The sequence below is a fragment of the Phoca vitulina genome, unplaced genomic scaffold (assembly GCF_004348235.1).
Source record: "Phoca vitulina isolate PV1807 unplaced genomic scaffold, GSC_HSeal_1.0 scaffold6, whole genome shotgun sequence".
In the NCBI taxonomy this organism is placed as follows: Eukaryota; Metazoa; Chordata; class Mammalia; order Carnivora; family Phocidae; genus Phoca; species Phoca vitulina.
This window is the reverse complement of record NW_022589709.1, coordinates 34,055,021-34,081,473: the sequence shown is the minus strand read 5'-3', so window position 1 is coordinate 34,081,473 and position 26,453 is coordinate 34,055,021. Positions and strand designations below refer to the sequence as shown.

Here is a 26,453-nt window from a genome sequence, read left to right as displayed (position 1 = left end):
GGTGTTTTTCTGTACAGAATTTTTTTTTCTTGTTTTTTTTTTTTTTTTTTTAGTTAAAAAAATCAGAAGTGAAATATGTATTACAAATAGCATTTAAATACCTGCTCTCTTTCTTTTCTAGTCAGACATGGACTCTGCTTTGGATGACTTAATAGACACCCTAGGAGGACCTGAAGAAACTGAAGAAGATAACACAGTGTATACTGGACCTGAAATTTCAGTATGTGATTTTGATATCTGTAAAGATGCATACTTAATGGGTAGGAAAGCAAATAAGTTCATGGTCATGAGGCACCAAATACCTAATGTTCTATGGCTTGAAGAGAAGCAGGATGGTGTCACTATCAATAATAGCAACTAAAAATTAGTGTTGGGAATGGAAATGGTTTGTCCTGTGGCAACTATACTATTACATTGGTTCAGCAAACATTGATTGATTGTCCATGTTGTGACTGGCGCTGGGATACACCTTATCAGGTCACAAAGATTTTTCTGTCCTGGAGATTTAAGTTTATTGGACTTGAACTTCTTTTGATTTTCAGATACTTCCCATCCTATGACTTGACCTTATTTCGACTTCTAGAAATTTACACCCTCAGCTCATCCCCATTCCTAACTCCTAAAAAGCAAAAAGATTGCATGTCCCTTGACATTAAAAAGATTAAAAAGACATGCCATAGACTGGAGGAAAATACTTGCAACAGACATGACAAAGGATTTGTTTCTAGAATTTATGAAGAATTTTTAAATGAAAAAGACAACCCAGTAGAAAAATAGGAGAAAACTTGTTTGGCTAATAAATCAATAAAATTCTCTAGGAAGTAGAGAAATGATAGTAAGATATAGAGAACATTGCACACTCATCAGATTGGCCCAAGTGCAGAAGTCTGACAGCTCATGTAGCGCTTGTGGATATTGAAGGTGTGCTTACCCTTCAGCTGGCAGTTCCATCTCGAGAGGTTCCCTGGAGGGAGCCTTACCCATGTGTACCAGAAGTTACAAGAACAGATGGAACATTGGGAAAGGATTTTGATCAATAGCAGACAAGATAACGTAATGGAACTAAAATATGAATTTTCATGTATCATGGCTACATGAATTATTCATGTATCAACATGGATACATTACAAAAACATAATTTTGAATAGAAATGCAGAATGATATCTAGAATATGATGCCATTTATATAACATTTGAAAGTATGCAAAGTAGTCCTCCGTAGCAGCACATATGCTAAAATTGGAACGACACAGAGAGGATTAGCATGGCCCCTCTGCAAGGATGACACACAAATTTATAAAGCATTCTATATTTTTTCAATAAAAAAAGAAAAAATATGCAAAGTAATGCTGTATATTGTTTATGGATACCTACATAGGGAATAATTGTTTTAAAATGTGCTCAGTTTTAAGTCAATAGATATAATAAAGTTCTGGATGGTGACTGTCTCTGGCCAACAAGGAAGATGAATGAGATTGTAGAGGGTTAAACAGGATACATTAGCTGATCCTTTTTTTCTTAGACATTACATCTGAAAGACTTGGGTATTAGGTTATAGAGAATTTTTTTATTAACTGCCCTTTCGTATGTATTGGAAATAGTGAAAAACATTTTAAAATAAAATATATTTTAATATAAGATTCTAAAATAATGGTTTGAATATTTTCTAGTATTACATATGGGTTAAGCTAATTAAATAAAGTGTTGTATAAACTTAGAATTTCATTGTTGTGTAAAGTGTTGGCTTTTTAATGGTTTACATTTCATTTCAGTAGCTCCATAAACTGCTAATGGGAACAGTACTTTGGTTGCCGAATATGCTTATAACGTTCTCAACTAATTAATTATATAATATCCCTGTGTGTGGTTTTTATTCCAGGATCCAATGACTTCTACCTACATAGAGGAATTAGGTAAAAGAGAAGTCACGCTTCCTCCAAAATACAGGGAACTTTTGGCAGTAAGTTAAATAATCATTTACTTTTACTTTACTGTTTGCTTTTTGGAACATAATCTTTATCCCATCAATATATTCACATTTTTTAAATTTAGAAAATATAATGGGGCATGTGAAATTGTTATTCCCAGTGTGTCTGTTTGCTAGGGCTGCCATGACTCAGTCCACAGACTGGGTGGCTTGCACCATAGAAATACATTGTCCTATAGTCCGGGAGGCTAGAAGACTGGAATGGGTGTGGGCAGCGTGGGTGTGTGGGGGCGGGGAGCTGAGGCCTCCCTCCTTGGTTTGTACATGACCATCTTCCCTCTGCATCTCTGGGTCCACATTTCCCCACTTCTATAAGGACAGCAGTGCCCATCTTAATGTCCTCATTTAACCTAAATTACCCCTTGAAAGGCCCAGTCTCCAAATACAGTCATATGCTGGAGTACTAGGGGTTTAGGACTTCCAACGATATGACTTTTGGGAAGACACAATTCAACCCATAACACTCGCTGAGCAGTACACTTTGCCAGTTGTAAAAATTAATTTTGGGCTCTCAACATGATCAAATTAATGTTTGTTTCAGAAACAAGGAGGTATCACAGAGCCTCCTCCAGACTCTTCGGTGAGTTTACATAAATGTCTTCTAAGATCCAAGTTAACCTTTTTTTAAATCTTTAGTTGTGGGGGGCGCCTGGGTGGCTCAGTCAGTTAAGTGTCCAACTCTTGGTTTCAGCTCAGGTCATGATCTCAGGGTCATGAGATCGAGCCCCACATCAGGCTCTGTGTTCAGCAGGGAGTCTGCTTGAGATTCTCTCTCTCCCTCTAGCCCTCCCCTCACTTGGGTTCACTCTGCCTCTCCCTCTCAAATAAATAAATCTTAAAAAAAAAATCTTGGGTTGGGGGATAGGGCATGATTCTCTATATTGTGTCTCTGGCTCATCTCTAAATCAGATTAAGTTTTCATCTGTTCCGAGGAAGGGATGGACATGGGGGTTGTTTCAGTGCTCATGGTTTCCTATGTAGTTTTTTTTGAAGGGAATAAGAGTGGAGCCAAGAAAGTTGTAGGGTAAAATAAATGTTAATAAAAATAGAATGAGAATATCCTAACATGGAATCCATTTAAAAGAGGGAAATGGGAAACTAGTAAGAGTGAGCAGCCATTCCCTTCCAAACATAGGCTTTCATCTGAGTTACTTGATAATGTACTTCATTTGGTAGTAAAGGAATGTCAAGTCCTTCTTCATTTGCTCAGTTTATATTGTGATCCTTAACTTGAATGACTCTCATGTGTTCCCCATCGTGGTGCCTGTTTCTTTAGAAACCCATGGGGCCCAGTGATGCCATAGATGCTTTGTCGTCTGACTTCACCTGCTCTTCTCCTACCCCTGGTGGAAAGAAAATTAAGGAAGAGGTATTGTTTTCAAAATAACCAGGGGGGGAAATTGCAGGGGCGGGGGAGAGCTTGTTAGAAACCATGTAAAACTTTAAAACAACTTCTTTTTAGTTCTGGTTATCACAATGACCCTTCTTTCCCCCCTATAAGTCTAATCATTTGTGCTTTGCCTTTCAGAAATCCACAGAAAAGGTTTTAAAAGCTCAGCCAGCCACGGTAATCAAAAGTGCTGCTTCACCCCGAGAGAAGAAAAGAAAGGTGGAGGAGGTATAAATAATAATTTCTTGGAAGATAACTGTGGTCCATCTGATAGCAGTAGCTTCCCTGAGCTTGATCTAGCTGATTCAGGATAATCCCAATAGAGCATTATTCTGATGAGGAGCTTGTGTGGACTAGTGAATCCAATCAGGGTTCTATTGATTATCTCCAGGCAGGCCTTCTGTGTTTCTACAGATGCTGTTCATGATTTCAGCACAGTCTTCTTGGTTGTGAAACAAGAGTCTCTCACCATTAAAAAACACAGAAAGACAAGACACCAAAAAATTTGCACTCTCGGAATGTAAATTGTCACCCTGATTTTTTTAATGGAGTTTGACCTGTGAGTCACTAGTGGGATGTTGTCCTAGCTGCTTCTGTTCACTTCTCTGAACCATGATCACTTAATCATCACAAAGCTTGCACGGTGGTCCTGCAGCTCTAGGCTGGATGAGAAAACAGGCTCCATCTGAGACAGTGCAGATCCTGCAGGGGAGCAGTGTCTGTTGGATCCGCTCTGCCTCTCCCTTCCTGGAGGGCACAGTTTATTTTTATCTGGTGGACTCAGCGCAGCAGTGAGAGCACCACACCCTGAGAGTAGGAGTTCCTACAGCCATCAGCCATTGTGCCTTCAGAGAAGGCTGCCGGGGCCACTCCAGGTTTCCCAGCTTCCTGGGCTTAGCTAGTTTGCTGAGGGACAGGGTTGTCAGAAATTATTTTTAGAGACAGATTTTTTTAAAAAAAGAACACCAGAAAAGTGAAAGTTCACTTCTTGCAGCTTTTCTTTTGATACAAGTATTTCATAATAATATTATTATAGTTATAGCTTGATAAATAAGGGGTGAAGGGTGCCTGTGAGGGTACACACCGTGTAAGACACTCTAGAAGTGTCTCAGCCCCAGTTTCTCTCACTGGTAACTTCTTTTCTCTTTCTCTCTTTTGCTAGGTTTCAGATAAAATTGCCTTCCAAAAGTCCTTCCCTAATCCACGACTCCTAAATTTGAAATTGGGATTTCACGAAGTAGTGGCTAGATTGTTCAGGCTGAGGAGATGTTCTCTTTTTTAATGCACAAAATTTTTCCTTTTTAGCAGGACACAATGAGCGATCAAGCACTGGAGGCTCTTTCAGCTTCGCTGGGCCGCCGGAAGCCAGAACCTGAGCTCGATCTCAGCTCTGTTAAGGAAGTCGACGAGGTACTGACCTTGGAGTTCATATACAAAGCTTGTCAGTCTGCAGGTTATGAAACTAAATGCAGTTATGCGTGTTTAGAATTCTCACACAGCTTTTCTTTATTGGAGATTAAAAACAAACTACTCTTCATTCTGTCTTACTTTCAGAGTCTGGTTAACTCAGATCTCCATTCCTGGGTAGTTAGTAACCAAGAAGGGTAGTTGAGAGTTTGCCTTATAAACCATCTAGAATTTTAATATTTAAAGTGAATGCCAGTCTCTTTTGCCAATGCTTCAGTGACGCCTGATGAAACAAGATAACATAGAGGCAGTGGCTTGGTGAGGAATAGGTTTGTCTGCTCTTGTGGATGTGGAAATGTATATTTTCAGAGGGGTACCAGGTGCTTCTCTTCATAAGCAAAGAAGGAGAAAGCTGTAGATGGGATAGGGAGAGCCTTCTTTTTATAACTGTGGAGAAAAATGTTGAAAATCTTGTCTCAAATTAGAATGAAATCAAGCAACAATTAACTCTATAATTGGAGTTCCTGTGTGCTTAGAGTGTGATGCTGGGGTATTTATCCCACCACACTGGAACAACTTAACAAGTCTTCTGAGCCAAAGCAAGCTTATATTTGGTGGAGAAGAGTTCTAACATTAAATTAAAGTTTGTAAAGAATTTTTCAACTGATTCGTGTGGAATGAAAGAGGAGGGGAAAGAGGGAGTTGCCTGCGGGCATTGCCAACAAGGCAGTGTGGCTGGGGGGCATGGAAATACAGCCCGGGGACCCTCAGGAGCACCAGCCTATCAGCGCAGGGAGGGGAGCTGACAGGTGTCGCTGTCACAATGCTGCTGCCTCTGCTGTCACTTCCTGTTCTGAATCGCTGAGGAAGGTGAGTCTGCCGACCCCCGGCAACTCTCCCTGAGTCTGGGACGGCTCTGGTCCGAAATGGGCCAGTTTCTATCTTCAGCTTTCTTTGAGGGCTTACCGGGCGCGGTGTGGCATGACGAGCTTTGTGAAGGCGAACACAAGGGAGCGGGGGAAGCAGTCCTTGTCCTCCAGGACCAAGTAATGTATTGAGAAGAAAGGGAACTTTCATAAAGGCACAATGCGAGACGCACAGTAATTAGAGCAGCCACCTAGACCAGGTGTCTCAGGGAGAGGGCGGTCCAGGCCGAACCCCGGGGGGGGGGGGGGGGGGTCAGACCAGGTGGAATTGTGCCGTTCTGCCCCCAGAGAGCTACAGAGCAGTGAGTCCCTTGCACTTCTGCTTCAGGCTTTTTACAGAGAATTGGTGTGATTTAGTAAGACAGCAGTTTGGGGTGGAAAGGTATACACATAAATCTCAGGACAGGGTCTTAGAGTAACTAAAATCAGATCAGGAGAAGTAAAAAATGCTACATAAAAATGACTTCTTAAGAGCACTTGGGGTATGTAGTTTTGGGATGCGTATAAATGAATTAGATTTCTTCTAGAAAACCCCCACAGCAGTCAGCTCCTAAAATTTTAACTGAAAGAACTGTTCTTTCTACTCTTTATACTAGTTTCCACTTTCTCTTCTGCTGTTTTCCACTAGTTTTCCTTTTTAATTATGTACAAAGTATAAATAGTTCCTAAGATCTTCCAGCCCTGTGGATTCTTAAGCTGAATTTTTAGTGCCTGGTAGTGAATGTATTACTTTCTGGATAGTCTGATGTTTTGATAAGCCTCATAAAGTTGAGTATCCTATAGGAGTCCAGAGCCACTCCAGTACATTCCATACTAGAGAGGTCTCTGTGGAAAAACTACGTAATGCTTTAGAGAAGACATCCATGCCTACTGATCATCCTTATATCATAACAGAAAATAAGTATTCCGTAATGATACCTGATTCATTTTCCCCATTTCTGGTGCTTTGAAATCAGTAGACCATGCCTACAGTGCCGGCATTTAAAGAACATAAAGATCAAACAGGAATAGAAAGGATCTCACTGTGCACATGATCCTCATAGTCCACGAGCCTGGAGAAGACAGTCTTACACAGGTGACCCTTGACTTTCATGAAGGCTGTTTTCTAGGTGGAAACCTCACAAAGCTCTTGAGTTGGGGAGTACCACTACATAGTAGGACTTCATATGCTGCGGTAGAATAGAATTAGAAATATATTTTTTAAAGATTTTAGTTGTTTATTTGACACACAGAGAGAGAGCACAAGTAGGCAGAGCAGCAGGCAGAGGGAGAGGGAGAAGCAGGCTCTCTGCTGAGCAGGGAGGCCGATGCGGGACTTGATCCCAGGACCCTGGGATCATGACCTGAGCCAAAGGCAGTTGCTTAACCGACTGAGCTACCCAGGCGCCCTAGAATTAGAATTATTAAAAAAACAAAAACAAAACCTTTCATCCCTTAATGAGAATTGTTGATTTATAGAATAATAAAACTAATTCTAAAGCCTAGAAGAGTGCTTGGCTCACTAAAAGTGCTTAATTTTTCTTTTTTTTAAGATTTTTTATTTATTTATTTGACAGAGAGAGACACAGCGAGAGAGGGAACACAAGCAGGGGGAGTGGGAGAGGGAGAAGCAGGCTTTCCTGCTGAGCAGGGAGCCCGATGCGGGGCTCCATCTCAGGACCCTGGGATCATGACCTGAGCTGAAGGCAGATGCTTAACGACTGAGCCACCCAGGCGCCCCAAAAGTGCTTAATATTTTTAAAATTAATCAACTAATCATTCAGTGGAGAACTACAGTTTTAGGTTGAAGTGAGAGCTGGGTTAAGCTGGAATTTGCTAAGTGATATTCCCCTTTGTGCCCTAGAGCTCCTTGTTTTGTGATTTAAATCCATGCCTTGATATAGGTACCAATTATTACATATGGAACTTCCCATCAGGCACCAGTAGTTTAAAATGCAAATGTTATATCCTCAAAGCCAGTAATCTATAGAAGTACAGTTTCATCTCTTAATGCTGTTGGTTTTTCATGGTTCAGTAATCCAGTAAAGCCCTGTTGCTATTGAAGGGAGTCCTTTTTTATTGCAGCATTATTTATAATAGCCAAATTATGGAAGCAGCCTAAGTGTCCATCAGTAGAGGAATGGATAAAGAAGATGAGGTATATACATACAATGGAATATAACTCAGCCATTAAAAAGAATGAAATCTTGCCATTTGCAACAACACGGATGGAGCTAGAGAGTATAAACCTTAGGGAAATAAGTCAGAGAAAGACAAATACTATATGATTTCACTCATGTGGAATATAAGAAACAAAACAAGCAAACAAAAAGAGAAAGAGTGACAAACCAAGAAACGGGCTCTTTACCTGTAGAGAACTAATTGATGGTTACCAGAGGGGAGGTGGGAGGTGGGCAGGGGGATGGGTGAAACAGGTGGAGGGGATTAAGAGTACACGTATCACAATGAGCACCAAGTAATGTCTAGAATTGTTGAATCACTATATTGTACACCTGAAAATACTGTAACCCTGTATGTTAATTACACTGAAATTAAAAGAAAAAAAAATTTAAAAAGGGAGTCCTTTCAAAAGAGGCCAAATGAATTATCCATGGATCAGCCAAGATTTGTGATGAGATGCTTCTCCCATTTCTGAACTGTGTTTAACGTTCATGGGAACTAGTTGTTTTCCCCCCCTGCAGATAACCGCCTTGTTGAGTAAGGCAGATGAAAGCTATTAGAATAATGACAACTAACTTCTGCACTGTGCTTAACTGTGTCAAACGATATTTTCTTTACTTTTTCCTAGTGATCCTTACAAGTCCGTGCACTAGATAAAAGTTATCAGTAGCCCCATGTTACAGCTGAAGAAAGACTGAGTGGCTTCCCAGGGTCAGAGAGCAGCTGAGAGCAGGGCAGGGACACCTTCCAGGATTCCTGGCCGTGTCATTTTTTTCTCCCGTCACTTAATGCTGCCTTCCTCAGAACCAGCACTCAGCACGGTCTTGTGCTCTGCTGTCTACAAAGCACACAGACACACTGGAATCTGATTTCGCTACACCACTCATGAAGTACATAAAGTGATATCCTCTTATCTGCATTACCAAACTGTTCTGTGTTTTATTTCCGCCTTCCACTTTGATCAGGCAAAAGCCAAAGAAGAGAAACTAAAGAAGTGTGGTGAAGATGAAGAAACCGTCCCGTCAGAGTACAGATTAAAAGCAGCCACGGTACGTCGTTAGCCGCGGTGCCTGCCAGTAGCCTCCTCTTGCCTTCACATTATGTTTTGTTGGGTCTGTCCCCAGGATACTTAGGGACATTTCTGTCCCAGTTCATATACTAATGGAAAACCCTGAACACTTTCTTTTCTGCTCTCTAAAGTTAGTTGAGGAATGGTTTCCTGAGTGGTAACCATGTGGTCATTAAAATTCCCACTAATTTACATGTTACAGCTCTTAATGATGCACGACATAGGTCCTTAACCTTAAAGCACAAGGAACAATTTGGGAATAATTTTTTTCTGTAACTGCTGTGTGGATAAAAGCAGCATAGCTCTTCTAAGGGGTAGACATAAAGGTACGACTGTTTACCAGTATCCTCAGTGAAGGCGGTTTTATTGTTGTTGGTTTTGGCTGAAAGTGAGGATGGTGGACTAGCTTCTGTAGTTATATTTGTAATTTATCTTTGAAAAAATACACAGAAATACATGGTGGAAAATGTTTCAGTTCTCATATGTGCTTATATATGGGAAGTTCCTCAGTTTTAGACATATTCTGGATTATGAAACTCATCTCCAGAAAATGAAAACAGAATTGTAGGAATGAGATCTACGTCTTCACCCTGGGTTGGAGAACAGAGACTTTTTTTTTTTATACTTCAGCTCTTTATTCTGATACTTGATATAAGAAAAAAAAAAAAACCCTGAAAATTTTTTCACTCAAGTATAAGAAATTCACTCAAAAACAAATCACTCAAATATAAGAAAAAAAAATCTCTCTTCTCATAGCCTTCCCTAATAAAACAAACTATGGGCCATGAAAACAAAATATTCTATTTCATTTTCAGTGAATTTTCTATTTTATTTTCAGGATGAAGATGGAAAACCACTATTGCCAGAGCATGAAGAAAAATCCAAGGTTAGGAAGTGATTCTTCTGATAATTAAAGAACAAAAGAACTGTTAAGTTTTAAGTTGCGATAATTTTGACAGGATTTCGCTGCGGAGACTTGAATGCCAACCTAGTATTGAAGAAAGGGGAGCTTGTGATGGCAACACTTGGCTCATGTTTCTGATTCCTTTTCACGTGTTTTAATGAGGATTCCCCTCATGAATGATTACTAGAGTGTTATGGGTTTCTAGGTGACATTCACTGGACATTAGGAGCTGATGTCAAGAGGGCCTCAAAATAGATTGTTCGCACCTCAGAGTTTGATTGGCATCATGACATCAGTTACTTTAGTGATTCTGTGCTGCCTTCACTTAAGTTGGGATCAAGCTGTACAGTTGCCTGTTAGGATATAATAAGCAGCAACATTTATTAATCACTTATGACGTGCCCGACACTGCACCGGATGCCTTTCATGTGTTACCTTGTTGGGTCCTCACCGAATGAAGAGGGCGCTCTTATCGTTCCCATTTTACATGTGAGGAAACAGAGCCAGAGAAGTTATGTGAGTAGCCCAAGGTTACACAGCTAGGAAAGAGCAAGGCCAGGACCCAAAACTCAGGCTTTCCAACATGGAGGCACAGCTTCTCAATCAACATGCAGTTCTGTTATAGATGACTGGTATTAGTCAAAATTTCCACATGCTCTAAATGAATTTCATCTGAAGGAACTAAGGAGAACTTTCCTGCCCAAATCCCACATAGTCATAGGAAAGGAGTATGTGATCTGTGTTTCCGGAGCTATTCAGAAGGAAGTCATTAGGAAATAGTAAAAAAAAAAAAAAAAATCACCTAAGAAAGATCTTCATTGGAAAGAATAGGCAGTTTTATTTTAACAAAATCCTTGGGAAATTGAAGGATCAGGAAAACTTTTGACTAAATGAATCATGAACACTCCTGTGGTACTCAGGTGTCCAGTTTTCCTTAGTTATTGCATGACATTTGTCTTACATTGATAAATTAAAAAATATCCCCAATATAAATTTTGGTTTTAGATCCTAAAATATGGCCTAATATGTGTTAACAAAAAAAATTCCCTCTGAAAAGCTTGTTTTTCACAAAAAAAATTAGTCCCTTCATAATGTAGTGTTTCTTCTGTTACAGCCCCTGAGTGAATCAGAACTCATTGATGAACTTTCAGAAGATTTTAACCAGCCTAAAAGTAAAGGAAAACAATCTAAGCCATCTGAAAAAACAGAAGTATGTTTCTAAAAATACACATCTCTAATTCTGTGGTTTTTAAAAGTATTTGTCTATAATCTTAAAAATGTGAGGCCTAAACGATTTTAGCATGAAGGAGTTGATGGAAACCATTTGTACCATCTTTTTTATCGGCAGTTTTCTTTTCTCTTCTTTTTTGAAGATTTTATTTATTTATTGGTCAGAGAGAGGGAGAAGGGGGAGAAGCAGGTAGGGGGAGAAGCAGGCAGAGGGAGAAGCAGGCTCCCCACTGAGCAAGGAGCCCGATGCGGGACTCGATCCCAGGACCCTGGGATCATGACCTGAGCCGAAGGCAGACGCCTAACCGACTGAGCCACCCAGGCATCCCTACAGGCAGTTTTCATCTTGACGTTTTCTAGATGTGCTTTCTTTTCCCAAACCGACCCTGATATTCTTATAATTGAAGTCCTATAATTATTCCTTCAGGAAAGCATTCACACCCATGCTTTCTTTTCTGTTCTTCCTTCTGAAACTCATGGTGGCAGGGGCCTCTGTCATCAGTCTCATTTCAGTCCCTCCCATATGTCCACCAGAAATAGTGTTTCCCAAGCAAGCGTGTTGGTAGCCACATCATTCCCCTGCTCCAACCCTCAGGAGCTCCCCGTTGCCCACAAAATAAAAGTCCCTGCTAATGTGTTCTGGCCCCAGCTTCCTTCCTTACCAAGGTGTGTCCTCTCATTACTAAACTGTGACAATAAGTGCTTGTGTGTGTGAGGCCTTGGCTTTTCTCATGTGGTCCTTCTTTGTGGAATAACCTTCCTTCCTAATTCGCGATCATTTAAAATGTCAGTCATGCCTTTAAAGCTCTACTAAAATATAGCCTTTGTTTCCTGCTTTTCCCTCCCAAACCTTACCACTCTTCCAAACCTTTCTAAACAGAATACAGCACACCCGGGGCTCTGCTGTTCTTTCTATATCCCTGTTGAGATATTTATTACAAGCAAGGTTTTAGCTGTCTTGGTCTTCACCTCTGACATGTATACATAGTTGTAAGTAAACAGTAAGTTCCTTGGAAGAAGAGATAGTATCCTGTTAATGATCATCTACTGAGCACCTTACACATAGGATAAGCTTTTGTAAGTGCCTGGATTAAAACCAGTTTGTTTGAAATTTTACTCTTGTGAGCAGATAGCACAGTGGTTCTCAAATTTTAGTACCAAGATCACCTGAGGGTTTGTTAAAACATAGATTGCTGGTCCCCACCTCCAGAATTTCCATAGTAGTTGGGGTGGGGGCCCAAGAGTTTGCATTTGTAACAGTTTCCCTGATTGCTGCTGTTCCGGACACCATACTTTGAGAACCGCCAGGATAGTATTACTTCCTTACATTTGTACATACCTATTCACAATCAATAAGGTGCTCTTAAATATACAAAAAGGATGCATTTATATAAAACGTTGCATTATATAATTGGCATATTATTGTTATATATTGTATGAAAGTAATATGAATAATAATAGTTGCTAATTTTATTGCGCTCACAGTGTTCCCAGATACTATGCAAAGCACTGGACATGTTTTACCTCATTGAAAGCCTCATGTTGACCCTTGACATGTAGGTACTATCCTTGTTCTCATTTTACAGATGTGGAAACTGAGTCTCAGAGAGGTTAAGTAACCTACCTAAGGTAAGAGGTAAAACAAAGTTGAAATAACGGTAGAGGAGTTTTAACATGGCCTTGATTTATTCACTATTCAGCAGTCCTTCGGCATTTAAGAAAATCATGCTCGCAGCATGTAACATAGGGGAGTGTACTGTTTGTCCGTTGTTGTTCAGTCTCACTAACCAGGTATTTCTAGAGACCCTTCATCGTGCTTCCTTCTCTCCGCAGGAGTCTCAGGCTGCTGCCCTAAGTCCCGTGAGGGAGGCCGTGCCTCGGACCTCCATGTGTAGTGTACTGTCGGCGCCACCCGAGCCACCCACCTCGGTGAGTGAGCCTCTGAGCGTAATGTCCGTCCTCCCATGCACTTGCTGCTGTGTATTACCAGCAGATTATTTAAGCTAACAAAATAAGAAAATCTTTTAGAGCTATGGTATCTGCTTTTAATTAAACTGCCGCAGCGTTTTTCCTTCACCTTCTGAAGGGCTTTCTGCTTCCCCAGCTGTTGTGGATAATCACGCCTTTTCACTTTCCCACATCCTTCAAGCCTGCTTGGAGATCCACAAACAGCCTGATGTTATCTTTCGTTGGCTCTCCTAGTGGAATAATCTGCACCAGAATCATCAGGACTTCTCCCCACTCCCACCGGAAGGGAGGTTCTCTCAATTCCTTTCCATTTTCTTCTCGACTTGCCTCTCTCTCAGGTTCTAACTTTTGTATGAAGTATGGTAATTAAGTAGTTGAATCTTTCTTTTTGAATTCAGTGGGTTTTGTGTTAGCAGGTAGAATCTGACTCAGCCTAACAGCTGATGGAACTGTGCCTTATTACGACAGACTTAGTGAATCTACACTCTGAAGAGTTAACTTGTTGTAGATGCTTGACAATATCTTCTTATTAAACTTTCATAAGGACATTGTGAGCCCGGTTCTGATCATGTCTCTGGTACAGATGAGGGAAGTGAAGCTTTGAGTTGACCTTGAGCAATCCACTTAACGTTTCAGAGCCTTGGTGGTATAAACGATGAGGCTCCTGCTCTTAGTTACTTTAGCATCTAGTGTGGGTATGGCCAGATAGCCAGCTTTTTATGGTACGTTTTGATCTTTCTCATATGGAAAAAGGGCAGGGGGAGCTTGGCCGAAGGGACCCGCCCCCAGGAGGAATTAGGAAATACAGAAAGGAGGGAATGATCACACTGAGAAGCTGGAATAGTACTGGCTTCCTGGGGAGAACAGTGAGGCAAGGACAAGCCGGCACAGAGGGGTAAAGCATTTGGTGTACTTGGGTTTAGTGCATTTAGTTGTTCGAGAAAAGAAGATGAAGAGATTGTGGGATGTGTGTCCTGGGTGCCCTAAAGCAGCTGCTTCCTGCCAGGGACATTCTTGGTGCCAAGGGAAAATCCCCTCAAAGGCCAAGGTCTAACTCCTGCCTTACACAGGACTCGACCTCTTTTTGAGGTCTCTGGGTACGCCCCAGAACTTTGACATTGTGGGAACAAAGCCACAAGCCACGGTAGTCAAGACTAGGAGAGGAGGAGCGAATGTGGCAAGAGACAGTGAAGGAAGTGAGAACACAGGTGGTGAGTGGAATCAAAAAGACAACAGGCAACATTCCAGAGCAGAACTCTGTGACTTAAACATGGGTCTTCCACCTCTCGTGCCCCGGGTGCTGGCCAGGGCCTTCGAGGGTACCTTCCTTTCTCGCTTGACGCTGACTGCAGGGCATCGAGCATTGGATGTTTAGTGCACAGAAAAGGGCTCTGTTTTTCCATTCTCTGACCATCTTTTCTGGGCGTCTGCTCCATCTGCTCTGGTGACCACGGTTGCTGAGATTACCGTCACTGAAGTTAGTTGGCATTTCTGGAATTGTGACAGCCATGGGTGCCAGAATGAACAGCCACGAAGTATGACAAAGGTCAGAGGACCCAAGAAGGGCTTGAGGATTAGTGAGCAAAAGGAAACAAAGGGCAGAGGAGGGAGATGAATGTGTGCCCTGTGTGGTTCTCGTTTGTATAAAAAGAAAGTTTGAGGAAATCCAGAAACCTGAGTTCTAGTTGTGAATTTGACAACATGAAATAACTACAGAAATTGAAGTTTCAGCCCTTAGTCCTGTTTCCTTTTTGCTTCATCCTTAAGAGTGCTGTGTCTCCTAGCTTTGCTACCTCAGGTTGGTTTATTTCTTAAGCCAAGGGGAGCAGGCTTAACAGGAAGTAGTTGTTTCCAAAGATTCTACAGCAGAGAGTAGGAGAAAACCGAGCTCAAGTGTGAGCGCATGTCTTAGATCAAGCTAGCAGTTCCAATTGCTTGGTTAAGGCTTTGGTCACTGCACATCTTGCATTTTAGATAGAATCCCAAACAGGTTAGATAAATCAGGGATTTTTGTTGCTCCTGGGAATAAAATCTATGCAGCGTCCAACCACTAGAGGGTGATAAATCATCTTCCACTCAGGCTCCATTTTCTCATTGGTGATCTCTTGCAGTGCAGCTAAGCAGAAAAACTTTTCTTACTTACATCGATGGTTAAGGCATATAAACAGAAAGATACTTTTACTCTAGTAGTCAAATATGTACTCTATGTGAGGTCATAGAGTTTTAGAGGAATAAACTTCAAGACTTCATTCAGAAGCTTTCATACTTTTGACTAAAAGCAGCAATAAGAAATTCATTGATATTTCAACTCAGTATCTATACAATAGAAATAACAGTTTAGTGAATAGTAGTTATCCTTGTTATGTATGATGCATTCTATTTCCTATTCTTTCATTAAAAAAAAAAAAAGACCTGCCCATGAACTGTTGAATTGATTTTATGAACCATCAGTGGATGGATCATGACCTGGGGTTTGGAAGAAGTCAGATCAAGTCTGATTTTTTAGCCCCTTTATATCATTTCTGTTGTCTTCACCCAGTTTCATTAAAGATGAGCATGGCCGGAGCTCACTGCATCAGGAGGGAGCACATTCCCTTTTGAACAGTGGGATCCCAGGTAGACCGTTCCCATTGTGGCACTCGGGTCAGTCAGGCATAGGCAGTCACCCGAATCAGTGTGAATCCACCTTGACAAGTAGAAGGCATGTAAAGAGCGCGAGCTTCTGTGTCTCAGCAGAGGCTCTGTCTGAGCCACCTCCGGGAGGGGCCAGGCTGATTTCACAGAGCACTGGGAAGAACGTCTTCTCATAGGCCTTTCTGAACATCTTTCCTGTGCCCTCTCTAGAATGATCCCCGTAAAGATCCCTTCTTTCCTGGTTTTCTGCTTCTCTGAAGTATACCCTTTTCATTGTCTTGTTTTCAAACCAAGACACTGGGTTAGATTATGTAAGTGGCTCAGTGTCAATCCATGTTACACCCACTTAATGTTTACTTAGCATAGGAAACTTGGTCCAATTTTTAACATTGTAGGTTTCTTAAACATAGATTCTAATTCAGTTGGTAATTAAATGATGACATGTACTTCTTACCTAGACCTGAAATAAGGATATGCCCTTCTGAATTGTTTGATGTAGTCTCTTTTAAAAGGAGTGATTAACCACCTACTTAGTGTATCCTCGAATGTGCTTTTAGAAAGGCATGGTGCCAGATGATGCAGTAGAAGACTTGGCTGGCAGCCTGGGGAAGAAGGAAGCAGACCAAGAAGATGTAAAGCCCGTGGCGGATAAAGTGAAGGTAATAGTAGTTCAGTCACTTCTAGAAAGGAGCTGTTACTGATGGTCTTCACTCCCCAAGGAAGTTAGTCATTTTTTTCCCCCACAACACGTGACCAGCTGGCTTTATCTCTTAGGGAGCATACCTGTTCGATAATCTAACCCTGAGTAAGCATCAGTGTTTCGCTCTAGCGGCGGACGGATAGCGCGCTCATACTCTCTGCGTCGCGCCCGGGTCGTGTGCATTCGCACTGCTCAGGAGGCCTGAGGGAAGTGGTCGCTTCCCAGCCCCTCAGCATCGCCCTTCAGCCCAGCAGGTGATAGGGGTGGCATCAGGAGGTGGCGGAGGTAGGGGAGGCTGAGAAAGCGGAGGTTGCTCTGGGACCTCTACACACTGGGCCGTAGGTATATTCTGGTCTAACAGTGGAGCTGCTTACCTCACATGGAGCCACTTAGGCATCCACTTTATGGAAGTGTATTAATCATGAAAATGGTATAATCTTTATGCAGGAGAAAGCCAAAGAAGAGGATCGTGAAAAACTTGGTGAAAAAGAAGAAACCATTCCTCCTGATTATAGACTAGAAGAGGTCAAGGTAAACAGCCTGGGGTGTTTGTCTATTTTATTTTAATTAATACTGAATTTTATAAACATAAAGCAGGGACATGGAAACAGGCCTGGAATATAAAGAGCTTGTTTTTAATGTTTCAATGCCACATAGTTTGCTAATACTCTGTTGGCATACCAGGTATGAAGCTAAAATATTCCTCAGTGACCTTTCACTCCTCCCTTAAGTGAAAAAAATCTAATGCCTAAGCTGCGTAATTTTTTCCCATTTAATACATGGTTTGTTACAATACCGGAAACAAAGAAAAACTTAGAAAACCTTTATGTAACTAGGAAAACTAAAGTGAGGAATAATTATTTCCTAGGAAGAAAAATTTGCAACCCTCAGACATACATTGGAAAAGTAAGAAAGCCTGTTTGACATTAAGTAGAAGGGTAATTATTCTGTTTCTTTCATTTTGAAAGTACAGATCATATGGAACAAGTGACACAGTGGGGAAGACTGCGTTATGTATTTGTAGTTGAAGCACAATCACTTGATCAGGGACACACGCGTGGACAGAACACATGTCCGTTATCTTCATAAGATGCTGCTACTTACATAACATAATAAAAAACAATCACTAAAAAAAAGATGTTGCTACTTAAGAGCATATTCAACTAAATGTACATATATTCTTATGTATTTATATCCAACTACACATCTCTGTAGGCTTGCGCCGAGTTATTTGTGTGTATGTGGATAAGTGGGATTTACCATTCATTTATAAATTTTCCTTTACTAAACAGCTTCAAATGCTTTCATGTCTTTGTCCTGCTTCTCAGAAGTGGCACTTAGAGTCATCTCAGACTTGCATCATCTGAGCCGTAAGGATGAGCTCAGCTGATAGGCAAGAATTTTGTCTATCCTTCTTTCTGTAATATTCTCAGTGCTTACTACAGGGTGTCACACAGAATCAGTGCATAGTAGTTGAATGTCTTGCCTATGAAATTAACCAGTTTTCAGGCAACTTTGGCAAAGCCCATCCCCCAAGCAGGTGAGGGGTGCATCCCTGTGCTCCCAGCGTATATTCCTATATTCCCTGGTGAGAGAATCTTTTTCCTGAAATGATGAATCTGATTTATAATGTACAACATTGGGTATAACCTGTAGACGCCTTACAGAGTTTACAAGGGTTTGTACTTGGGATAAATCCCCCAGGATAAATCAAGTGAAATGAATCTGTGCTGTGTTTTTCTCTCCCAAATAGGATAAAGATGGAAAACCACTCCTGACAAAAGTGTCCAAGGAATCGCTTCCAGTAAGCAAAGCCCATTTTCTCTAAGCGTATCTTTCTTACTTGGCCCTGATTGTTAATTCTGGAAGGGGATGGCTTTCTTTTTAATAAGCTGATCAGCCATAAATAGTGACATCCTTTGAAGAGGAAACAGATGAGGGGGCATTTGTTGATACATTTCTTGGTTCTTACAGCCCATGAGTGAAGACTTCCTTCTTGATGCTTTGTCTAAGGACTTCGCTGGTTCCCCAAACTCTGCATCTCTTGTAAGTCTGAAACTCCTGGTTTTATATCCTTACTTGTAGGGTGGCAGAAATAAATGGAAACACTTAAATTACATTTAGAGTGACTTAGAATCTGACCTTGGAGCTGAGGAAACAGTCACAGAATTAAAGGCCTTCAACCCATTGTGGCCATGAGATGTGTGTCCTATCATGAAATAGTGTTCCAGCACAGTGGATATTTGCAACAGTGTAACTAATTGAACCAATGAGCATATACTCTTTATCAAGTATACTTAGGAAAAGAGAATTTAAAACTGAATTTACCCAAAAGTACATCTCAAATAACTTTACCTGTTGATATTTCTACAATTTATCATCTTCCGTAATTGCCTCCTAGGGAAATTTAGCTCTATGTAGAACAGATAGTTCCTCAAAGGGAATTTTGTTACTAGAAATTTCAGGAAGTGTTGGGTAATGGTAAGCAGGTTGCTCTACTATAGGATTTTTAGAGCTTATTTATATGCAAATGTATTGTAAGTCTGTTGGAGTGCCCAACCTTATATAATTCCAGATCGTTTTTTTGTGGGATCTGGGTTGTCTATTTACAGGGTTCTTATGTGGACAATGGCATAGACAATATATCAGTCGAGAAACAAAATGAGTAGCAACTAGGAGAAATAGTGATTCCTTGGAGTTCCTCATTTTTGGACTTGATGAAGCAATAAACCCTTCAAAGACAGGATTACTAACCAGTGCATGGTCCTCACTGGACCCCTATGAAAGCATGATGCCCAGGCAGTACGTACGAGTCACCCCATTCCATGACCTTCCCCTTTTCCTCCTCCATACAAACAGATTACAGTACAGAGAAGCTCCCGAGTCCTGATTTAGGGGAGAATATAAAGTGAGCAGTATGCCCAGGAATGTGGAATCATATCGTTAGAGTGATGCAAAACAACAGATTGGGGGTGGGGGCACGTGCCTTAATCACCTTCCTCATACTGTTTGTATTATTATAATAGTTAGGGCTTTTCTTTTAGAAATTCAAAGAAAATGTAACTGAATTTATACCCACCCAAGAAGATGTATAGCAGTGAAATGACTAGAGATAAAATAACCAACCATTTTTTAAAATAAATTATAATCTTGGAAAATTAGTCTAGCAAAGGGAAAAATTTATTAGTGTCTATCATGAACAAAGTAGAAATAACCAATTATAGTAAGAGTTCAAAGTAGAAAATTATTTGGGGGAAAGTCCCAAGAACTTTGGAGGAAAAGTATCATATTCTGACTCATAATTAATGTTCAAATATAAAGGAGTGCCTGCTGTGCATTCCATGTTCTTTGATCACAATAAAATAGAAATTCTATTTAAAAAGAGAAATTTAGGGGTGCCTGAGTGGCTCAGCCGGATAAGCGTCTGCCTTCTGCTCAGGTTCTGATCTCAGGGTCCTGGGATCCAGACCCGTGTTGGGCTCCCCGCTCAGCTGGGAGCCTGCTTCTCCCTCTCCCTTTGCTGCTCCCCTGCTTGAAAACAATAAAAATAAAAAGAGAAAGTTAAAAACATTCCACTACCACTGAAATCAAGAAGTAAATTCTGAAGAGACTATTTTAAAAAATCAAGTATAAGACATTTGCAAATCAAAATCTTTGATAAGTAGCCAAATAAGTATTCATGAGATACAATATAAATACCTTCATCAGTAATGGAGGAAAAGAGAAATCTGATTAACCAAATGTTTATTGAATTTTGAATTTCAAACTTAAGCTATTATAAAGCTATGACTAAAGTCACTCAAATCTGTAGATGTATAATTTTTAACAAAGAGAATATAGAATTATTAAAGTAATTATTTACCACTGTCAGAAATTCAAGATTTATTTAATATCAGGGAAATCCATATAGCATAGTAGTGTATCAGGAACAATCAGTTATGTCCATATAAAAGATGTATTTCAAATTTCATATGCCTTCATATTTTAAATAAAAACCTTTAAAAAGTAGATAATCCCTTAATGTATTAAAGTGTATATTTAACTTCAAGAATCAAATATTCAGAATTAAGCTAGAGGCATTTCCTTTAGAAAAAAAGTGTAAGAAGTTGATTTTATTGTCATTTCTGCTTAGTGGTGTATAAAGAATCAATAACAACACATGAAAAAGAAATGACAAGTATGAAAAAGGAACATTTGTGCATTTGTAGATATCCCTAGTTGTAGATACCACATTTGTAGATACCATTGTGCATGCTGTGTACATCAGTAACGGATTGGAAAATACAATTAGTATGAGACGTCAGAAATTAAAGAAAAGAGCAGTAGATGAACAGAAAAATGAGAACATGAATTAAAACATCTAAGATAGTTTGACTCCGTGTCTTAAAAGAATCACGACAAATCTCTACAGTCGTTTTATAAGTCAGTTTTTTAACTTAAAATAGCACTTCATATAACTCAATAAAATTATTCTAAAATATGTTTGAAAAGCTAAAGCAAATGTATAAAAACATGAAAAAATACTGAAAAGCATTTTTCAGAGGCATTTTTCAGTATTTTTAGGAAAGATGACTTCAAATATAGGAATTGATTTATATGATAATGATAAATTCAATTCTGATTCAGAATGCAAAGCTATAGATCAATGGGAAAAAAATTGAGAAATGAACATAAAAGATTTACTATATTTTTTAAAGGAGAATAAATCATTATTTCAGAAAGATTCTGGAATAATATACTATTTAACATTAAGAAAAAATAATAACACTGAAGCCACACAACATATACCAGGTATAAAGCAACACTGGGACATCATTATACACCTTGTATCAGAATTAAAAATATGTAACAGATTTCTAACTGAGGCAGGGGAGGCCACAGAAAGCAAGCATGCTCATTCATTGCCTTCCACAGTATGAATGTCTAGCAGCTCTGGAGAGGCAGGGCAGTTTGTCAGGATCGAGCCAGCGCCATAAAAAGAACCACTCTTAGAACTCACACAGAGCAACTAATTATAAAGAAGAAAGCTGAAAAACCGCAAACAACCTAAATGTACACCAAAAAATGTGTAAACAGACCCTGCAACTCTCATTAGATTATTGAATATTTGGAATAATAAATATCAATAGGAATTAAGAGATGGTGTAACCTGCAACTATGGAGGAGGAAGAATCAAAATTGCCTTTAAAATTTGTGTCATTTTGCATCCATTTGGATGAAGAGAATAAATAGTAATAAAGCTGTATTAAAAATTTTATTTAAGGGGCTCTGGGCTGGCTCAGTCGGTGGAGCCTGTGACTCATGATCTTGGTTTGTGAGTTCAGGCCCCATGTTGGGTGTAAAGATTCCTTAAAATCTTTAAAAAAAAAAAAATGTATTTAGGGATGCCTGGGTGGCTCAGTCGTTAAGCATCTGCCTTTGGCTCAGGTCATGATCCCAGGTCCTGGCATTGAGTCCCACATAGGGCTCCCTGCTCAGTGGGGAGCCTGCTTCTCCCTCTCCCATTCCCCCTGCTTGTGCTCTCTCTCTCCTCTGATAAATAAAATCTTTAAAAAGATGTATTTATGTGATGGCATTGCAGGCATAGTTTTGTATATATTACTGACATGTATATGAAGTGTAATATATTGTGTATATATTTGTGTGTGTGTATATATATAATTTTTTTTTTTTTTTTACAAAAGAAATTTGAAGATGCTAACCTTCCTGCTGTCATCTCTGAAGTGGTCTCCCAAACCCCAGCTCCCACCACGCACGCCGCCGGCCCACCCCCTGACACTGTGGTAAGCAGCATCTTAGAAATAGGTTTTTACAGTAACAAGAAGAAGAAAGAAAATAGGCCCCTTGCCTTAGAGTAAATGAAAATACATAAAATTGTTAGGAAGATAAAGCCCCTTCTGTTTTAGAAGAGAGAAGACTGGCGATTTTGGGAGATGGCAGAATATCTGAATTAATTAAATGAAACAATGTTTATGAAGTATTTTACACATAGTCCAGGAGCTTAATATTACTGTTGCTTTATTAGAATTGAAAGAGCAGGAATGTGCATTGTGTATATATTCGAATTATTAGATTTGACGAATTCTTTAGCTTTCCTGATTATTTTCTCCTCCTTTATATTTTTCCTGACACATGCTATAAATACTCCGCATTGTTGAACCTCAAGTTTATTTTATGGAATTGCTCAGTGTTTGAGCTCCTTCTCCCAAAAATTCAAATATGTCATGTTAGAGCAGTTTTCCTCCCATTCATACCAGGAAAACTTTGTCATTTTCATGGTAGCAATACAAAAACCTCAGCATCAATACTGTTTGAATTATTTACATGTTCTGAGGCAGTTCTGTGGGACCAAAGCTTTTCCAGACTTCCCTGATTAATTTTCTGTGCAGTACCAAATTATACATTATCGAGGCGAGGAGACCACACCACATCAAAGAGATTGCCCTAAACCAGATCCCCATCTCCTTTGGATGAGAACAAGTACCTCGTTTGCTAGATGAAGATGAAGAAGCTTTAGTGAAGTCAGCTATGCTTCCTTTCCTTTTGATGTAGCATCAAAGCTTGCTGCTTAGTGCTGTAGTCTGAGATTCTGAACGAATTTTCATCCTGTTGGGTCAGCCTCAGGATTATCTGAAAATATCCAGAGGCCCAAAGGACAAAGCCCAGACTCAGCCGTGGGTAGCTCCACCATTAACAGCTCTAATCCTGGGCTCCAATGAAGCTCTTATAACCAGTAAAATGGGTGTGTGTGTGTGTGTGTGTGTGTGTGTGTGTGTGTGTGTGTCCGTCCCCACAATGACGAAAGTGCCCGTGCACAGAAAGGAAGAATCATTAATGAGCCAGGCTGCTGTTTACCCTTCAGTCCTTACGACTCACGTGAGGGCTCTGCCCTGGCTGAGGGGGGTGGTGAACATCTGCAATCCAAAGCCTGTATGCCTTTCACAGGTATGTTTTAGGATGGCACCTTTCCCATCCCGTTTCCCATCATAAAGTCTAGTTTCAGTTAATATTTTGTATGAAGCCATCACTCAGACTCTTTGTAAATCTTTACTTAAATGAGTAAATGTGGGAATCAGAAAATAAGCTACCATAATTCATGTGTTTTCTTTCCTGAGCCCTCAGACTGTCACCAGGAGTGTTGCACGCACTGAATGCCTAGGAAGGCGCATTTTCCAACAAAGCAGGCCAGGAACCCCCTTATTTTTGGAGCCTCTTGTTTTCTTTTTTAGGAGAGAGAGGCATCAGGGGGTAGGGTGGGGTAGACAGGCCAACGGAAGTGTGGACAGTGAAAGATTAGGGGAAGGAGCGCCACCCAAGGGCCTGCCCACCTCCTAGGTGAAAATCTCATGAGTTTATGGAAGTCTTAGTGGCCGTGTCAGGGCCACATTCCAAGAGGACCTGATTTGGCTAACCAGTGACTAATTCAGATTGACTTTTTAGCAGAGTGACAACAAAGAACTGGACGATGCGTTGGATCAACTTTCTGACAGTCTAGGACAAAGGCAGCCTGATCCAGATGACAGCAAACCAATAGAGGATAAGGTCAAGGTAAAAAAAATACATAAGTTAAATCTAAGGTTTTCATAGCGTAGAGTATCCTGCCGTGCACATAAAAGGAAAAAAAATCCACTTCTGACTTTGGAGTTTTAGTGAACAGTTAGGTAACTTAAGTCTCATTTTTTCCTTCTCTATAGTCTGTTGAATTTTTTGCCTCAGTAAGGACTATGCTAGGGCACACGCTCAGGCGGATGTCCTATTTGTGAGACCAGACTTAGTTATGATGGAAAAGTACAGCTCTGCTTTACTTTCATTCTTTTCCCACATTAACTTTTCTTGGTTTTATCTGGCAATAAGCATCTATCATATATATGACCCACAGATATGTGCATTTTTTAGGGTGACATATTCTGTGCATGTAGGGGCAGAGGTCCCCTATTTGTCAGATTTCCCTAGGAGACTCCTGAGCCGTCATAACTCTGCATGCAAACCCCTAAATGCAGCATTGGGCCAGGAGTGAGCACTGAGCAGAAGCGTGTCTGTAAGGCAAACACTGTTAGCTCTACACACCTTCTAGAACATCAGTAAGTGCTTATTCATGCTACATGATCCGTTTAGCTTGGAAGTGACCAGCCAGATCCATGTCCCAGGGCATTTCAAAGGATCCTTAGGTCTTCATTCTCCCACTGTTATAGGACCATTGATGTGAACTTGACCTGTATTTGAAAAATGAAATAATGATGCAGAAAAATGAAGCCTGTTCCCCCTTAATCCCCCCCCGGGGGGATGGGGTGGGGAGTGAATGTCTGTGACAGACGTGCCCCCATGAGGTGAGGATGCAGGGAGGTGAAGCCGCCGCTTCCCCAGCAGCAGGTGCTTCCTCCCCCACAACTCAAGCAGTCAGCACACTCATTCAGGTTGGCTGTGCGGGCTGGTCCTTCAGCGTTGCTCTGAAACATCAAGGTTGTATAAATAGTTCCTCTCTCAAAATCAAAGTACAGTGACTTACCTTATTTAAAAAGTGAAACTCACATAAAGACAAAAGATAGTTTATACACTTGGTTTTTCTCTTTCCATGATTTCTAAGGATAAATATTTCATCATTTATCTTAAAATACAGGTAGAAATCCACACGTGTGGATTGATGTGTAGAAGCACCTAGATTCACTTTTTTTCATCAAGTAATTGTCTGTTGAAGTTACCCGTTTTGTTGTTACTTAGAAAATGAAGAGACTGTTTATCTCGGGGAAGTAGAATAAATGCTGACTGCTGCGTTTTAGAAAGTACTAAGTGAAGGAGCAAATATTCTATCTGTTCCATGTTTACAGGAAAGAGCTAAAGCCGAACACAGAGACAAGCTGGGAGAAAGAGATGACACCATCCCCCCTGAATATAGACACCTCTTGGATAATGATGAGGAGGTAAGTGAAGGCAGATGTCTAGGTTGGATATATAGCACAAAGCTGTAATTTGAATCTCCCTTGCAAGGAATAGGAGGTGCACTTTTCACAGTAGCATAAAAATGTCACATAAAGGAGTCCTTTTAATGTCTCTCCTGAGCAGCTTGTCTAGGATTCTGATGAATATTTATTCAAGCCAGTATCGTTTGATGTTCACTACCCTGGGCGCTGTGGTATACACCGAGTGGAATAGTGTTCAGTCAGTCACTGGTGCTTAAGATTCCAGGGCATGTGCACAGATGCATTCTCTTTGCAAGAAAAGGCTATAAAAAATAATGGTAGTTGTACTCCTGCCTAAAGCAGACAAAGGAGCTGGTACTGGACTAATTCTAAATAAATAAATAAGGCCCCTCTGCGACTTGGGCTCTTCCTTCATTCCTCTGTACCACCGGCAGCACTCTTCCGAGTAAAGACCGGCAAAACCCTATTCCCCGTCCCAAGTCCTCTTGCTGGATCTAAATATACTCTGTCAGGTCTTCGGCTCTTTGTCTCTAAATGAAACCAGTTTTCCTTAGGTCAGCCGGGCCCGTACCCTTCCCTTTCAGCTTCTCGTTGCAAGTCAGTGAGCTGAGAAAGAACCCTTTTCGGGCCTGTTGAGCGAGAAACAAGGAAGCCTAAATTAGAGCCTTCCCATTCTCTACTGATTCATTGGGTGGGGTTGAGGACTCCCTGATTGGAAGTGTTTTCTTCAGTGTCTCTTAGAGAAATCAATTCTCCTTGCTTGCATTCTGTATTCCTGAAGATAGCATTTCTGCATCCTGCTAGAAGCCTCCCTGCTTGGATAGTGCTGTTTGACCCTGCTTCTATTCCATGGGAAAGGTATTATTTAATGTCCTTGCCTGTGTAGATGGGTAAAGTCCCTGCTGAGTTATACTTGTAATCCTGAAAAAAAGAAAAACATATGCCATTCCAACCCCTCAAAGCCTTCCAACATATAATAAGCTCTTATAAATAAGACAGAAAAACACAAGTTACTTTTTGTAATATTCTAAGTCGAATTTTAACACATGATGGCAGGAAGTTCCTAAATAATTGTTTCCTTCACTTCCACAACCAGACTCTTGAGGTTTATCACTTCCTGCACATCTCTGCTCCATTGCATCTCAGGCAAGGCATTAAACC

The 26,453-nt window shown here is 40.5% G+C and overlaps 1 protein-coding gene and 1 non-coding gene across 15 annotated transcripts in view; both read left to right on the top strand.

Annotated features, from left to right (window-relative positions):
• CAST (calpastatin) overlaps window positions 1-26,453 on the top strand; it is a 115,360-nt gene that overhangs the window by 76,523 nt on the left and 12,384 nt on the right. For 8 of the 14 annotated variants that reach the window (XM_032403952.1, XM_032403959.1, XM_032403958.1 and 5 more), the window contains 17 exons: window positions 122-220; window positions 1,879-1,959; window positions 2,528-2,566; window positions 3,263-3,355; window positions 3,515-3,604; window positions 4,682-4,786; window positions 8,835-8,918; window positions 9,777-9,824; window positions 10,957-11,052; window positions 12,906-13,001; window positions 16,232-16,333; window positions 16,822-16,905; window positions 18,128-18,178; window positions 18,349-18,420; window positions 22,059-22,157; window positions 23,815-23,922; window positions 25,200-25,292. In XM_032403952.1, coding sequence (XP_032259843.1) covers window positions 122-220; window positions 1,879-1,959; window positions 2,528-2,566; window positions 3,263-3,355; window positions 3,515-3,604; window positions 4,682-4,786; window positions 8,835-8,918; window positions 9,777-9,824; window positions 10,957-11,052; window positions 12,906-13,001; window positions 16,232-16,333; window positions 16,822-16,905; window positions 18,128-18,178; window positions 18,349-18,420; window positions 22,059-22,157; window positions 23,815-23,922; window positions 25,200-25,292 — 1,440 coding nt within the window. The remainder of the gene's footprint in view (window positions 1-121; window positions 221-1,878; window positions 1,960-2,527; window positions 2,567-3,262; window positions 3,356-3,514; window positions 3,605-4,681; window positions 4,787-8,834; window positions 8,919-9,776; window positions 9,825-10,956; window positions 11,053-12,905; window positions 13,002-16,231; window positions 16,334-16,821; window positions 16,906-18,127; window positions 18,179-18,348; window positions 18,421-22,058; window positions 22,158-23,814; window positions 23,923-25,199; window positions 25,293-26,453) is intronic. The other 6 variants (XM_032403955.1, XM_032403964.1, XM_032403953.1 and 3 more) reach the window with 4 other exon arrangements.
• On the top strand, window positions 1,211-1,315 carry LOC116632548. The gene has a single exon (XR_004299463.1). It is a non-coding gene; the product is annotated as a U6 spliceosomal RNA (small nuclear RNA).